The sequence below is a fragment of the Xenopus laevis genome, chromosome 6L (assembly GCF_017654675.1).
Source record: "Xenopus laevis strain J_2021 chromosome 6L, Xenopus_laevis_v10.1, whole genome shotgun sequence".
NCBI classification, from domain to species: Eukaryota; Metazoa; Chordata; class Amphibia; order Anura; family Pipidae; genus Xenopus; species Xenopus laevis.
Genome location: NC_054381.1, coordinates 2671586 through 2686760, shown reverse-complemented (window position 1 = coordinate 2686760; position 15175 = coordinate 2671586). Strand labels below are relative to the sequence as shown.

General features: G+C 44.7%; 2 protein-coding genes across 8 annotated transcripts in view; one reads left to right on the top strand and one right to left on the bottom strand.

The window, feature by feature from the left end:
- XB5897957.S (hypothetical LOC495453 S homeolog) overlaps nt 1-15175 on the top strand; it is a 658286-nt gene that overhangs the window by 612643 nt on the left and 30468 nt on the right.
- On the bottom strand, nt 1526-9563 carry LOC108719552. 6 transcript variants are annotated; one of them, XM_041566975.1, is made up of 5 exons: nt 9329-9563; nt 5137-5340; nt 3376-3489; nt 2552-3036; nt 1526-2266 (listed from the first exon to the last, which is right to left on the bottom strand). In XM_041566975.1, the coding sequence occupies exons 2-5, from the start codon at nt 5231-5233 to the stop codon at nt 1937-1939; spliced, it is 1026 nt and encodes a 341-aa protein (XP_041422909.1). In that variant the 5' UTR covers nt 5234-5340; nt 9329-9563; the 3' UTR covers nt 1526-1936. The 6 variants fall into 6 exon arrangements, with proteins under 6 accessions (XP_041422909.1, XP_041422910.1, XP_041422907.1 ...); XM_041566976.1 differs by having other exon boundaries at nt 5137-5244; XM_041566973.1 differs by having other exon boundaries at nt 3376-3492; nt 9329-9562.

Below are 15175 nucleotides of genomic sequence, written 5' to 3'. Positions count from 1 at the left end.
TAGGAGAAATAACAGCCTGCCAGAAAGCAGTTCCATCCTAAAGTGCAGGTACAAGTCACATGACTGGGGCAGCTGTCCCATGACAGTATCTCTTTAAGGACTGTGGCACAGGGCAATTCTGGGACATACTGCCCACCATTTTGTTTTTTTAAATTGCATCCAATCACAGATAACTGGCTTGTGTCCATGCCAATATTATTTCTTTTCAGCAGGAAGAAGTTGGAGGCCACTGTGGGCACAGTCAGTAAAGTGGTGACACTGCTCTAGCCAAGCCCAACACAAAGGCCACAGTTCCACTAGCCACATACAAGCCCACGTCATATGGAAATCATAGAGAAATAACCTGCTCTCATTCAATAACTGAATCTGGGGGAGTGAGGATAAAAGGAAATGCAGGTCCTATAGTAGTTTTCATCCCATTCCTACAGTGAGTGGGGACACAAGCCTCGTCTTGATTCGCTCAAACAGTTCCCCATCTAAAGGAACATTATATGAGCTGCCCACAGAGGGGCCTCGGGGAAGAGACAAAATGGACCATTTGTTGCCCATCACAGAATAGCCCAAAATACCCTTCCATTGAAATGACTGCAAATCCACCCATATAACGACATAACTGTGCAATAATACCCCAATGCCGTCTCAATATCCTACTGGCGCATCCACAGCATCTCACATACACTTTCTACTCACTTTCTACTCACTTTCTACTCACTGCCCCTCTACTTACTGTCCTTACACTTACACAGTAGAACCACAGAGAGGAGGAAACAACTAGACTAGAACCTTAACACTGGGAAACTAGGGGCAGAGATTATCCACAGGGACAATTAGAATTAGGGAAATGTAATGATATCTTGCATGGACACAATTAACCCCCAGTCTCCCCTCTATCAGTCCCTGCAGCAGGATTAACCCCCAGTCTCCCCTCTCTATCAGTCCCTGCAGCAGGATTAACCCCCAGTCTCCCTCTCTATCAGTCCCTGCAGCAGGATTAACCCCCAGTCTCCCCTCTCTATCAGTCCCTGCAGCAGGATTAACCCCCAGTCTCCCCTCTCTATCAGTCCCTGCAGCAGGATTAACCCCCAGTCTCCCCTCTCTATCAGTCCCTGCAGCAGGATTAACCCCCAGTCTCCCCTCTCTATCAGTCCCTGCAGCAGGATTAACCCCCAGTCTCCCCTCTCTATCAGTCCCTGCAGCAGGATTAACCCCCAGTCTCCCCTCTCTATCAGTCCCTGCAGCAGGATTAACCCCCAGTCTCCCCTCTCTATCAGTCCCTGCAGCAGGATTAACCCCCAGTCTCCCCTCTCTATCAATCCCTGCAGCAGGATTAACCCCCAGTCTCCCCTCTCTATCAGTCCCTGCAGCAGGATTAACCCCCAGTCTCCCCTCTCTATCAGTCCCTGCAGCAGGATTAACCCCCAGTCTCCCCTCTCTATAAGTCCCTGCAGCAGGATTAACCCCCAGTCTCCCATAGGACTGTGCCAGACCATTGCTCAGGGACGTGACAAAGGACAGACACCGGGTGCAGTGTTGGACAAAGGAACGTATATAGGTTTCTCTATATTGTCACAGGAGAAATGTAAAGTTATTAAGTAAAAACTTGTGACTATCGATAAAAATCTCCTAAACTGATCTCTGTATAAACGATTTTGGGGGTGGAACTAGAGCCTACGGGAGGAACTAAGAGCTACAAAAGAGCAAACACAGAGGCTTTGCTGCACTTCCTGAAGAGAAAATAAAAACACTACAGTATCTGAATTCCTGCCCAGGTCTCATCCAGTCAGGGGCCCGGCCCCAAGTGCAGAGTCTTCCTTCAATACATGAACGGAGCCAGGATCCTCTCTGGGCAACAGAGACTGTGGTGTCGCTAAAAGGAACAGAATCTGGGCAGCAGCAGGAGAGGTTCTGATGGTTGAACCCAAGAGTCCCAGACTATTTATTTATAAGCCTGATGTACTGGTCCCGTATATTGTCCAATGGGATCCTGTACATTCAGCTGCTTCAACATCCCTTTATGCAACACGTCCCATATAATCATCTCGGCGGCCAGTCTTTGGTTCTCGTCCATTTTACGAAGCTTTGACGCTACGATGACCCCAAAATTGTCGCACTCGTCATCGTCTCTGCTCAAAATGGCCGCCGCTTGGGACAACAACTGTTTTTCCAGGTCGTCGTTGCACAGTTTTCGCTTCATTTGCTTCTTTGGGAGACTAAATTCTTCAGCGTCGTTTTCCACCAGCGCCTCGTTCTGCCTGTGGATACTCGCCTACACACAAACGAATATGAATGAAAAGAAGTGAGGCTTTCTGCAACTTTCCCATGCCCTGGGGATGGGGAGCAAATAAAGGGAAACATGTAGGGATGCAGAACATTCCCCATAAACAATTCAACCAAACACTAACAATTGGCATAACCGTTTTATAGTCACGACTAATAGTAAGGAACCGGCCCAATGAGCAATTTGGTGCATCCCTGCAATGATAATGCCCACCTGAGCCAACCCACCTTGTCGGAGAGTCAGCGGCATAGACTGTTAAGGTTCATTTCATACCTGAGACAAATTTGGACTTTCAATAATTTCAACAAAGCTGTCTTCACTGGCCCGTTTCTCCTCCTCGCCTAGGTCACAAGGGATCACATCTTCATCTTCCACCATGTTGGACGTGGCGTTGCAGGTTGCGTCCTGCTCGATGGTAAATTTTAGCAGTTCGAAATACCAGAGACGAGGGACGTACACGTTATCCCCCGTGGCCCCGGATCGTTTGGATAATTCCACTTTCTTCAGCTCCTTTTTGAAGACTGTTCTTAGGTTGGCGATTTTGTGTTTGACATATTCCAGGTTGGCGGTGGGATACACGGTCTTGCACAGTCTCAGCAGTTTCTCGTAAGCCCGGTTCTTCTTCTGCTTGTTAAAATAATCAGTCGACTTCACTTTCCACAAGCACGGGAGAGCGCGGTACATATCTATGAACTCTTTCAGGAAGTCGGGACTTATGTAGTTTTCTTGGGGCATCTGCCTTTCCTCACAATATCCTCCTACAGGGAAAAACATTGAAATTCCAACAATAATGCCAAAGAGGAAGCAGTCGCCCCCCAAACAAAATCCCGTTGCAATATAGCGGTTATTAGGGTGAACGTGCTTCAAGCTCAAGTTCCCTCAACTGAATCTGAACTTCAGAACCAGCAGTGCCACGCTCCCTTGTGCCCACAGAAACCAATCGGAAACGAGTACAAGGCGGCTAAGTGAAAAGCATTGGTTGTGGCTACAGTCAGTAGAAAGCATGGCAGCGGACTGTGAAGAAGAACAGAACCTGACATTGGGTTGGTTCAGAAAGAAATGAGAAGTATAAGGAGAAAGAATCCGCGGGTACTTACGCCCATTTGTAAATCTGCTTGATGTCCGTTCCATCTGGTGTATCGGCTCTACAAAGCCCAGTTCTTCTTCCTCTATTTTAACCTGTAATATCTCTGGTTCTGGTTCCAGGAAACCTGCTGATAAGGAAAAGACCATGAGAACAATATGAAGCAACTGCTCAGAACACCAAACAGAACTTATAATAACGGCTCAACTCTAAGACTATGTATTTATAAAGGAGGCAGTATTGTGATATGTTTCCCAAAGGGACTCCCACCTAGTCTTGATCCAACAAAAAAATGGAAGGCACCGTTGCTGGAGGAGCATGTGACTGCATTTGTCCTATAGGAAGGCTGCCCAGGTGACAGGTTGATAAGAGCCTCTATACACAGAACAGTGCTGGGATATGACCAAGGCATCTGTATACAGTTTAGGCTGGATCCCTTAAGATCATGTATAAGATGGTGCAATCGTGGGAGGAGAAGACAACAAGGGAGGGTGCGGGACAGGAGAAGAAGTGGCATTGACGGCCAAGGGGTAACAGATCCAACAGAATGATTTCCCCTATGTGTCATGCTCTCAAATGAGGGGCAAGAAGGATATTAGAGCAATTATTAGAATACTGTTGCTATATGGATTATAGAGGCAGGGCAAAAAGAATATTAGAGCGCGAAGCCTCGTTTCCCTGCCTGTGTAGCCTGGGACAGTCTCAGCCCAATAAGTGGCACACTTATGACTGACAATGGAGAATAAGAATTCTAGGTTTATCCAAAATCACAAAGACTCTTTGGTTTCAATAAGCAGCTCCCCGTGTGCCGACACGCTGCCCCTACAAGCCCCTCACTGACTCCCACTCGTTACTATACACTCACATTATGAGCTGCTCTAGGGATTCATGGGTGTATAAATAGAAAACCAGAGTAGGACCATCACTATTGGTGATACACAGCACATACTGTACCCCCAATATTAATCTATCAGAAACATTATATTGTAACACTGCTGTAATTCACCAGAAACCTAAATAACCTGATAATTGTGCCTAGTGATGTCGTCAGTTATAACTGGTGCTTAGTGACATCACTCATTTCTGTAGCTTTGCTAAAAGTCACTTCATGGTCACAGGGCTCCTCTGTCAGCCAATGAAACTATTCGAGCACATGCAGTGCCCAGAGCATGACAGTCGCTATACAAAATGGACCGACACTTGCACCGACATTCACCTCTACACGGACACTGTATGATCGACCAACACGCATGCCACTGGTTGGATATGATCATGCAATAACACAAACACGGTGGTGAGGGTGTAACGTTGGGCGGGGAGGGCAGATGGTACAAAGTGGTTTCCTTGTGGTCCCTACAGTCCCTCTGTGTTTCTTTCACCTTGTGGCCATTATTGGTCACCTGGGGTAAATCATGGACCATCGTCATAGCTTTGATGTAGCACTCTCTCAGACTTAAAGGAGCAATAGTTACCCCATCAACTTGATTTATAATAATCACAAAATCAAGGATTTTCTATCAGGTTCAAGCCTGGCCATGGGAAAGAGAACAGCCCTGGAGAAGGAACTACAGAGAATCAGAGCTCTGTACCTGGAAAGTATGGAATATGCCCAAGTGCAGGTTTCTAATAGGACTAAAGCAAAAAGGCCCATGATTTAACCCAAGAGAATTTGGGTTAAATCCAAAAGACAGAGCAACCAGTTGACAGACAGACACAAACAAGGAGATCCCTCAAGCTCCACCTAGAGAAACTAACACAATCTTAGGATTCTCACCCCCATCAGTAAGTGTAACTGCCATGATTTCCATTGGGTTCAGATGATCTTCTGAATGTTCTTCCTCTAATTTTATTTCTGAAATTTCTGGTTTCATCTTTGGAAATCCTGCAAATCAGGAACACACAGTCCATTGTAAATCTCGGGGGGTAGGAAATGCCTCGTACATCAATGGTTTCATATTGCTGCGAGTCTGGTGCAAATCTGGGGGGGGGGGGTAGGAAATGCTCAATAAATTGAATGCAGGACCAATAGTCATTGTACATCCCAAGGTCTGCTCCCTGTGAACGGGAAAGGGCTGGCAGTTTGGACTGACAGATGTATGAGGAGTTCCCCAAAAAAGCGGTTGATGGCTACACATGCGCCACTGTTTCTAGAGGAGAGGGTATGAGACATGGCAGCAATAACAGCACTCAAAGCGGTGGCACAATAAACAGAGATTAAGAGCATGAGACAATCTGTGGTGGGTCATACCATAAAATAACAGGTAGGTATTCCTAATTATGGTACATGGACTCTCCCTGAATGGGGATCATAAACAATAATTCCAATATGGCGGGGGGCTAGCCCTGAGTATGACTCTCTATAGGGACCAACTGCTGCTCCACTCTCCCCTGCAGTCTATGTCATCTTCAGGGACTCGCCAAAGCCCCTAATCCCCACAGTATCAAATAGTCTTCTCATTCACACCCTCCTGTACAAATGACCAGGTACCGCTGTACCCCGAGCAACATCATCCCATCTTCCTCTAAACAGCACAAGCAATGGAAAGAGGTTGCCATCTTCTGAAACAAGGCCAAGCCAAGAGAACGGCAGCTAAGGAGAAACGAAGGAAGAAGCCTCCATGGAGGTCACAGAAGAAGAAGAGCGGGCAGTCAGCAGGTGACTTTAGTGTTAGCCACATGAATGGACTGAGCGTGGGACAAACAGGCAGTTAGTGGTTTAGACATCCACATTGATGCTCATTGATTCTCCTGTATGGATGGTCTAACCTGGGGGCCCCCAAACTTTTTTACTCATGAGATGAAAAGCAACACAAGCATGAGAAAATGCTCATGGGATTTATGCTACTTGGTAGCCCTATGGGGACTGGCAGCTAAAGGAGACTCTTACTTGGCAGTACACCTGGTTTTTATTCAAAAATCTAAATTCAGAAATAAGCCTCTGCTTTAAGGAGACTGGGAGTGATGTCCATGGGGTTGGTGAGTAACACTGGTTGGGGATCACTGATCTAACCTGTGAAAAAACTGTGGGCCCCTCACATCCTGATCTTTCCAAAAAAACATGGAATTATTGTGTTGTTAGTATGGAACTGTCCCACAGGTGGAGCTCAACAGCTATTGGCTGAAGGCTGTGTGGGTTGAGTCAATCAGTAACAAGGTGTATGGGCCCATCATACAACAGGGTCTACCTGAGAGACACGCCCCTGCCCTGGCAGTTTGGGATCAGGTGAGGCTACTGTAGAGGGGACCCTTATCATCAGGCAAGAGGTGCTCCAGAATTCTTATAAAGGAACTCAATGTATCAATAGCATTTCTGTCTGGAACATTAACAATTCTCTCTCGTTCATGTGATGTGTTACAATCTACTTGCCACGGGCACGGGGGGCACAGTAAAGACTCGCATATGACTGGCGCATCTACACAAAGGGCAAGTTCTTCAGTCTATGGACACAGCCATGCGGACAGACAACGAGCAGACAAGAATAAACGAGGATAAACGAGGGACGGCTTATAGATCAATAAGGAGACTCGTGAAGCGGGCAAGCTCTCTAGTCAGGCGTATGCAGAGGGAACAGGCAGTGATTGAGCATGAACCCTGAAATCCAATCACTGTGGGGAAACTGACAGTTGCCAAAAGAATCTACAAACCGCCTGAAAATGCAGCTCCAGTGTAACTGCTACACCTGCACCCAGTGTCTATACAAGGCCTGAGATACACTGAATCCTTTCATTTTCATTCTCAGAATAATTGAAACCACCGAAATTTGTCCTCCTTATCTGCGCTGATACCTGAGCCACAAACTGCCTGAAATCCCCCCCAGTAGTTGTTGGAAATGAATGGGTTAACATCAGCTCCTATCTGGCCGGCATGAAGATCAGACCATTCCCTGAGCTTTTGTCACGGATTTATCTGCATTGAAACAACTGGAACGGACTGAGCTTCCCTCTAAGGCTCCCGACACACAGGGAGATTAGTTTCCCAGCAACAAATCTTCTCAACTGCGGGCGACTAATCTCCCCAAATGCCTTCTCGCGCCGTCACAAATGCAAAACACCGTAGGACGACATTCGTATCGTTTCAGTTTCCCGAAGTTTCCTCCTGAGGTGATCCGCATTCTTGCTGGTGGGAAGGCATTTGGGGAGATTAGTCGCCCGCAGTTGAGATTTGTTGCTGGGAAACTAATCCCCCCATCTGCCACCATCACCCTATCACTGCCGACACACGGGGAGATTAGTCGCCCCACAACTCACTTAGCAACTTTGGGCAACTTCATAAACTGAAACAACTGCTGATTTTGTTTATTGCCGATGAGAAACATTTAGATTAGCAGCCCCCACTACAGGAGATTAATTAAGGGCAGAGACACACGGTCAGATTTGGGGAGATTAGTCGCCTGGCAACAAATGTTCTCTTCTTCAGGGCGACTAATTTCCCCAAACTGCCTCCCTTGCCGGCTACAATGTAAATGCCTGGGTGATGGTACTTTGAGCGTTTCATTTTCCGAAGTCGCCTCATGAGGAAACTGTCTCTGCCCTAAACACAAGGCGACTAATCTCATCTGTCAGGGTCCTAACTGTCAGCCGGGGGGGGGGGGGGGGGAGCATGAGCTCTCTCACAATCCTCTCTAGAGACCACCAAACCTACTTGTCTTCAACTGTTCCCCTTTAATGTTACTGTTTTAAGGGATACAACCCCCAGTCCCCCCTCTCTATCAGTCCCTGCAGCAGGATTAACCCCCAGTGTCCCCTCTCTATCAGTCCCTGCAGCAGGATTAACCCCCCAGTCTCCCCTCTCTATCAGTCCCTGCAGCAGGATTAACCCCCAGTCTCCCCTCTCTATCAGTCCCTGCAGCAGGATTAACCCCCAGTCTCCCCCTCTCTATCAGTCCCTGCAGCAGGATTAACCCCCAGTCTCCCCTCTCTATCAATCCCTGCAGCAGGATTAACCCCCAGTCTCCCCTCTCTATCAGTCCCTGCAGCAGGATTAAGCCCCAGTCTCCCCTCTCTATCAATCCCTGCAGCAGGATTAAGCCCCAGTCTCCCCTCTCTATCAGTCCCTGCAGCAGGATTAAGCCCCAGTCTCCCCTCTCTATCAGTCCCTGCAGCAGGATTAACCCCCAGTCTCCCCTCTCTATCAGTCCCTGCAGCAGGATTAACCCCCAGTCTCCCCTCTCTATCAGTCCCTGCAGCAGGATTAACCCCCAGTCTCCCCTCTCTATCAATCCCTGCAGCAGGATTAAGCCCCAGTCTCCCCTCTCTATCAGTCCCTGCAGCAGGATTAAGCCCCAGTCTCCCCTCTCTATCAGTCCCTGCAGCAGGATTAACCCCCAGTCTCCCCTCTCTATCAATCCCTGCAGCAGGATTAACCCCCAGTCTCCCTCTCTATCAGTCCCTGCAGCAGGATTAAGCCCCAGTCTCCCCTCTCTATCAGTCCCTGCAGCAGGATTAACCCCCAGTCTCCCTCTCTATCAGTCCCTGCAGCAGGATTAACCCCCAGTCTCCCCTCTCTATCAGTCCCTGCAGCAGGATTAACCCCCAGTCTCCCCTCTCTATCAGTCCCTGCAGCAGGATTAACCCCCAGTGTCCCCTCTCTATCAGTCCCTGCAGCAGGATTAACCCCCAGTCTCCTCTCTCTATCAGTCCCTGCAGCAGGATTAACCCCCAGTCTCCCCTCTCTATCAGTCCCTGCAGCAAGATTAACCCCCAGTCTCCCCTCTCTATCAGTCCCTGCAGCAGGATTAACCCCCAGTCTCCCCTCTCTATCAGTCCCTGCAGCAGGATTAACCCCCAGTCTCCCCTCTCTATCAGTCCCTGCAGCAGGATTAACCCCCAGTCTCCCCTCTCTATCAGTCCCTGCAGCAGGATTAACCCCCAGTCTCCCCTCTCTATCAGTCCCTGCAGCAGGATTAAGCCCCAGTCCCACAGACAGTACAGGAGGAGGAGGAGGAGGAGGAGGGAAAATGACTTACCCAGTAGACGAGGCTGGAGATGTGAGTACAGGGGATGGGAATGTCAGGGACACAGGAGCAGGGAGTTGCAGGGAGTTACAGGCGGCAGCAGGGGACAATTCCCAGCCTGCTCCTCAGTGTGTCCCTATCCGGGCTGTGTACGAAGGGCGGAACTGGCATCTCACAACCTAACCCCCCATTTGAGACAATTCAGTCTCCTGCCAATGAAATTGCTGGGTTTGAGTCCAGCCCAGGAAATGATGTAGCTAAACTAGCAAGGCACAGGTTTGTTAATAACGCAGAGCTGCGACGCCATTTTGTTGGTGGGCGGAAGTGCCCTGACAGCGCTACACAGAAAACCGTATTGTGGTGGAGATTAATATAAGAAGCAGTGACTGACAGTGAATAAATAATTTGGGCGCTGGCAGCTGTGCCCCAGATAATGTGACTTTACAAATCAGAGGATGAGCTTCTTTTGCTTTCATTGTAGCACTTTTGTTTGTCATTTGGGGCTTTGGATTGGGACTTGGCGGAGGGATATCGATGTGACTGCGGCACATTCATCAGTGTCAGCACTTTGCGCCCGTGTCTAAATGTTTCCCATGATTCTCTGCTCTACCTTCAGCCCGAGCTGATTATATAGTGCGGGCCGGGGCGTGGTTTATTTGTTTAAAGGAACAGGGGCAAATAATCATTCCATAAATACTGGGGAATATGCAGTGCAATGAGGTGATATCAATTAGTAATGAAATAGTAATTGTAATAGTAATGTAATAGTAATAAAATAGTAATGAAATAGTAATTGTAATAGTAATGTAATAGTAATTGTAATAGTAATGAAATAGTAATGAAATAGTAATTGTAATAGTAATTGTAATAGTAATGTAATAGTAATGAAATAGTAATTGTAATAGTAATGTAATAGTAATAAAATAGTAATGAAATAGTAATTGTAATAGTAATGTAATAGTAATTGTAATAGTAATGTAATAGTAATAAAATAGTAATGAAATAGTAATTGTAATAGTAATGAAATAGTAATTGTAATAGTAATGAAATAGTAATTGTTATAGTAATGAAATAGTAATTGTAATAGTAATGTAATAGTAATAAAATAGTAATAAAATAGTAATGAAATAGTAATTGTAATAGTAATGAAATAGTAATTGTTATAGTAATGAAATAGTAATGAAATAGTAAATAGTAAAGAAATAGTAATGAAATAGTAAATAGTAATGAAATAGTAAATAGTAATGAAATAGTGAATAGTAATGAAATAGTGAATAGTAATGAAATAGTAAATAGTAATGAAATAGTGAATAGTAATGAAATAGTAGACTGCACCTTGCACATACCCTGTACCCATGGAGAATGAGAAATATTCATTTCGTAAATCTGTCCCCAAATCCCTGTGGGACTTTCCTGCTCATATAGATGTCTGTGTTTTCCCTCTGTTACAAACGAGGAAAAGGTTTTAAGCCACATGGTTTGACTTAACTTCAACTTCTGAATCTTCCCACATTCTGTGCAGGGTGTCTCCCCTGTATGACTTCTCTGGAAGGGGGCACTCAAGTCATGGGGGCATGGCTGGGGATGTTGAGGGTGGGTGACATTGAGGGGGGTAATGTTGAGGGCGGGTGACGTAGTTGAGGGCTGGTGATGTTGAGGGCTGGTGACGTTGAGGGTGGGTGTAGTTGAGGGTGAGTGAAGTTGAGGGTGGGTGTAGTTGAGGGTGAGTGAAGTTGAGGGTGGGTGAAGTTGAGGGTTGGTGATGTTGAGGGTGGGTGACAAGAGAAAGGTTTCTCCCCTGTGGGGGGTTTGTGATCTCTTGGCCGCACCCCTTAGAGATGTTTGCCCCCAATTTTCCACTTTAGAGGCTGTTTCCCCAAAGTTGTTGCATTGATTTCCATTTTCTCCTTTGCAGACCCTCTAGTTGTGTGGCATGAGGGGTCATTGGCTGCAGCTGGTGTATCAGGATATCCGGGGGCTTCTAGAGTTGGATTGTTTGGTCAGCTCCACTCATTTAACTAGTTACCATAAAGGGCAACTAAAGACTCAAGGCAGAGGCACGTGATATGTTTTGTCAAAAGACACACGTCCATCAAGTTTAACCTTTTAGTCTATATAAATCAGAAGTAGGTTTCAATATTTTTTATTGAAATTTTTTTAAAAATAGAACATACAGTCATAAATATGACATATCTTATTAATAACAGTAAAATGTTTACATCACTAGATAAAAACAGATAAACAGACCAGGTCTGAACTTTAATGTATAAAGAATTGGTTAATAGCTGTAATTATACATTAAAACATTCTTATGAAATATTTGCTTAATCTATAGGACCAATCACACTACAACTTTATTTTTGTTGTTTTCCTAAATGGAGCAGAGCCTAATAGAAACTGGGGGACCGAGATCCTCCCTGCTAAGTTTCCAAGGGTCGCATCCATCCCTTAAGGATATATGCAGCGCATTTGTGTCCTTTTAACTAATAAACTTTACGTATTATTTTTATTTGTAGATATGTCTACTATATTAAGGGATACTAATATGAAGTTCTATCGCTTACTAGTTTATATCGATAACCATAAGTAATCAAATAATAAACAAATGAACAGGGATTGTCTAACGGGACATGTCACTGAGTATATGGATAGGATAATTAGCTATAATGACCAGTTGTTTAAGTATTGCAGAATCAAAGTAAATTTAGCAAGTGAGAGATCTAAAATTCAGATAATTTGGATGCAGGATACACTGACAACCAAAGACTCGCCCTGTCGAGAAAGGTTTGTAGATTTCCACATTTAAAAGCCCAAGACTTCTCAGCTGTCAAGTTGAAATCCACTTTTTTCAGAATTTCAGTAATTTTTGGAACATATGGAGATTTCCAGTTATCAACAATTAGAAGTCTTGTGGATACAAATATATGATGTAATATGAGCCTCTCTCTCTTGGGCAGGTCCCTGATTCCCAAGTGTAACAAAGCCATACCTGGGGGGATATGAGTAAGGTTAACTGGTAATTTTTGTAAAACTTTTTCTACTTCTTCCCATATTAGTGTAATTTTAGGGCAGTGCCAGAAAATATGGTCCAATGAGCCTGTTTGGCCACAGTTCCTCCAGCACAAAGGTGTTGTTCTGCTGTCAAATTTGGATATTTTTTCAGGCGTCATATACCACTGCCAAACCATTTTGATCCAGTTCTCATGATGTGAAACACAATGGGATGCTTTCTTTAAGGATTTTAGGGCTAATTCCCAATCTTCTTGTGAGATGTCAGTTTGTAAAGTTTCTTGCCACTTTTTCAATTGCCATTTAGGTGTGTCATCTTTTAATGATAATAATGCTCTATATAATACTGATGTTCCTTTTTGATTATTTTTTTCAGATTTTAGCAGTCTATTTATCTGGGGAGGTAAATTTATTGGATTAGGGGGATTTTTAGATAGAAATTTATGTATGGTAAGATATTTGTTGTTTTCAGATCTAGGAATATTGTAAAGGTTTACTAATTCATCAAATGTTTTCATTTTAGTGTCATCAAAAAGTTTGTCTACCGAATCTAGGCCTAGTTCTATCCAGTTACCTATATCTAAGCCTTTAATCATACTAGATAAATTTATTATGGGGTTTATTTGGATATTTGCTAATGGGTCTTCACTGTTAAGTTTAATAAATTCTTTCCATACTCTCAAGGTGTTGGCTGTAATAGGATTGGAGGTTTGCTGTTGGGTTTTCCATATCAATCTAGATTCCAGAAATGCTCTATAGTTTTTGAGGGGGAGTTGGTCTTGTTCCAAATGTATCCATTGCTTGGACAAGTCATTTGTCCAAATCACTCTAGATTGTTCTAATATAGTGGCCTTATAGTATTTTTCTATGTCTGGGACACCAAAACCCTGTTCTGAGGAATGTAGGGTTAAAATTTTATTTGAAAACCTAGAAGATTTATTTATTAATACAAATTTATTTATCATTCTCTGTAATGAGGTAAAGAATTTTTTGGGGATTCTAATTGGGATATTCCTAAATAAATATAGCAACTGTGGAAGAACCATCATTTTAAAGGCAGCTGTTCTACCTAACCATGAGAATTCTAATTTGGAAAGTGCTTCTAATTTTGTTTTTAGCTTGGTAATCCAGGGCTCGTAATTTTCTTTATATAGTAAGGGTAGAGATGGGGTAATATAAATTCCAAGGTATTTAATTGATTTGGTTGACCATGAAAAAGGGCAAGTACCTTTAAGTGATTGGAGTGTATCTTTTTTGATATTGCAGGGTAAAATTACTGTTTTTTGTTCATTCAATTTATAATAAGAGATATTTGAGAAATTTTTAAGCTCTTTTCTTAGGTTTGGCAAAGATATAGACGGTTTTTGTAGGTACAATATTATGTCATCTGCATAAAGTCCTAGTTTTATTTCAGAGTCATAAACACTGACTCCATGAATAGTTTTGTTTTCTCAAATTTTTTGTGCTAGAGGTTCCAGTGACAAAATAAATATTGTTGGTGAAAGTGGGCATCCCTGTCGGGTACCATTGGTGATACTATAAATCAGAAGTAAAGAAGAAGAGCAGGACAAAGCCGTAATCTTCGACTGCAAATTGTTTTATTGAGAAAGTAAGTTTCAGGCAGGCCCTGTAGCAAGAGTAGAAGAACATAAGTCTATACATAACCTGCCTAACTGTCAGTTCATCCAGAGGAAGGCGAAAAACCCATTTGAAGTCTCTCCAATTTGCCTCAGAGGGGAAAAATTCCTTCCTGACTCCAAAATTGCAATGGGACCAGTCCCTGGATCAACTTGTACTATGAGCTCTCTCCCATATCCCTGTATTCCCTCACTTGCTAAACACCATCCAACCCCTTCTTATACCTATCTAATGTATCAGCCTGTACCACTGATTCACTTCCCAGCTCTCCCTGTAACACCCCTTTCCCTCCTCTAATCTCATGGGCTCCCTCCTGTCTGCTGGGAGGAGCTACTGGTGAATAAAGCATCCGACCCTTCCTTGTACCTATCTAATGTATCAGCCTGTACCCCTGATTCACTTCCCAGCTCTCCCTGTAACACCCCTTTCCCTCCTCTAATCTCATTGGCTCTCTCCTGTCTGCTGGGAGGAGCTACTGGTGAATAAAGCATCCGACCCTTCCTTATACCTATCTAATGTATCAGCCTGTACCACTGATTCACTTCCCAGCTCTCCCTGTAACACCCCTTTCCTCTAATCTCATTGGCTCCCTCCTGTCTGCTGGAGGAGCTACTGGCTGAATAAAGCATCCGACCCTTCCTTGTACCTATCTAATGTATCAGCCTGTACCCCTGATTCACTTCCCAGCTCTCCCTGTAACACCCCTTTCCCTCCTCTAATCTCATTGGCTCCCTCCTGTCTGCTGGGAGGAGCTACTGGTGAATATAGCATCCAACCCTCCCTTGTACCTATCTAATGTATCAGCCTGTACCCCTGATTCACTTCCCAGCTCTCCTTGTAATACCCCTTTCCTCTAATCTCATTGGCTCCCTCCTGTCTGCTGGGAGGAGCTACTGGTGAATAAAGCATCCGACCCTTCCTTGTACCTATCTAATGTATCAGCCTGTACCCCTGATTCACTTCCCAGCTCTCCCTGTAACACCCCTTTCCCTCCTCTAATCTCATTGGCTCCCTCCTGTCTGCTGGGAGGAGCTACTGGTAAATAAAACATCCGACCCTTCCTTGTACCTATCTAATGTATCAGCCTGTACCCCTGATTCACTTCCCAGCTCTCCCTGTAACACCCCTTTCCCTCCTCTAAACTGTAGGGCATATTCTAGATGGGGCCTTACCAGTGCTCTATACAGTGGGACCCCCTCCTCCCGTGACTCT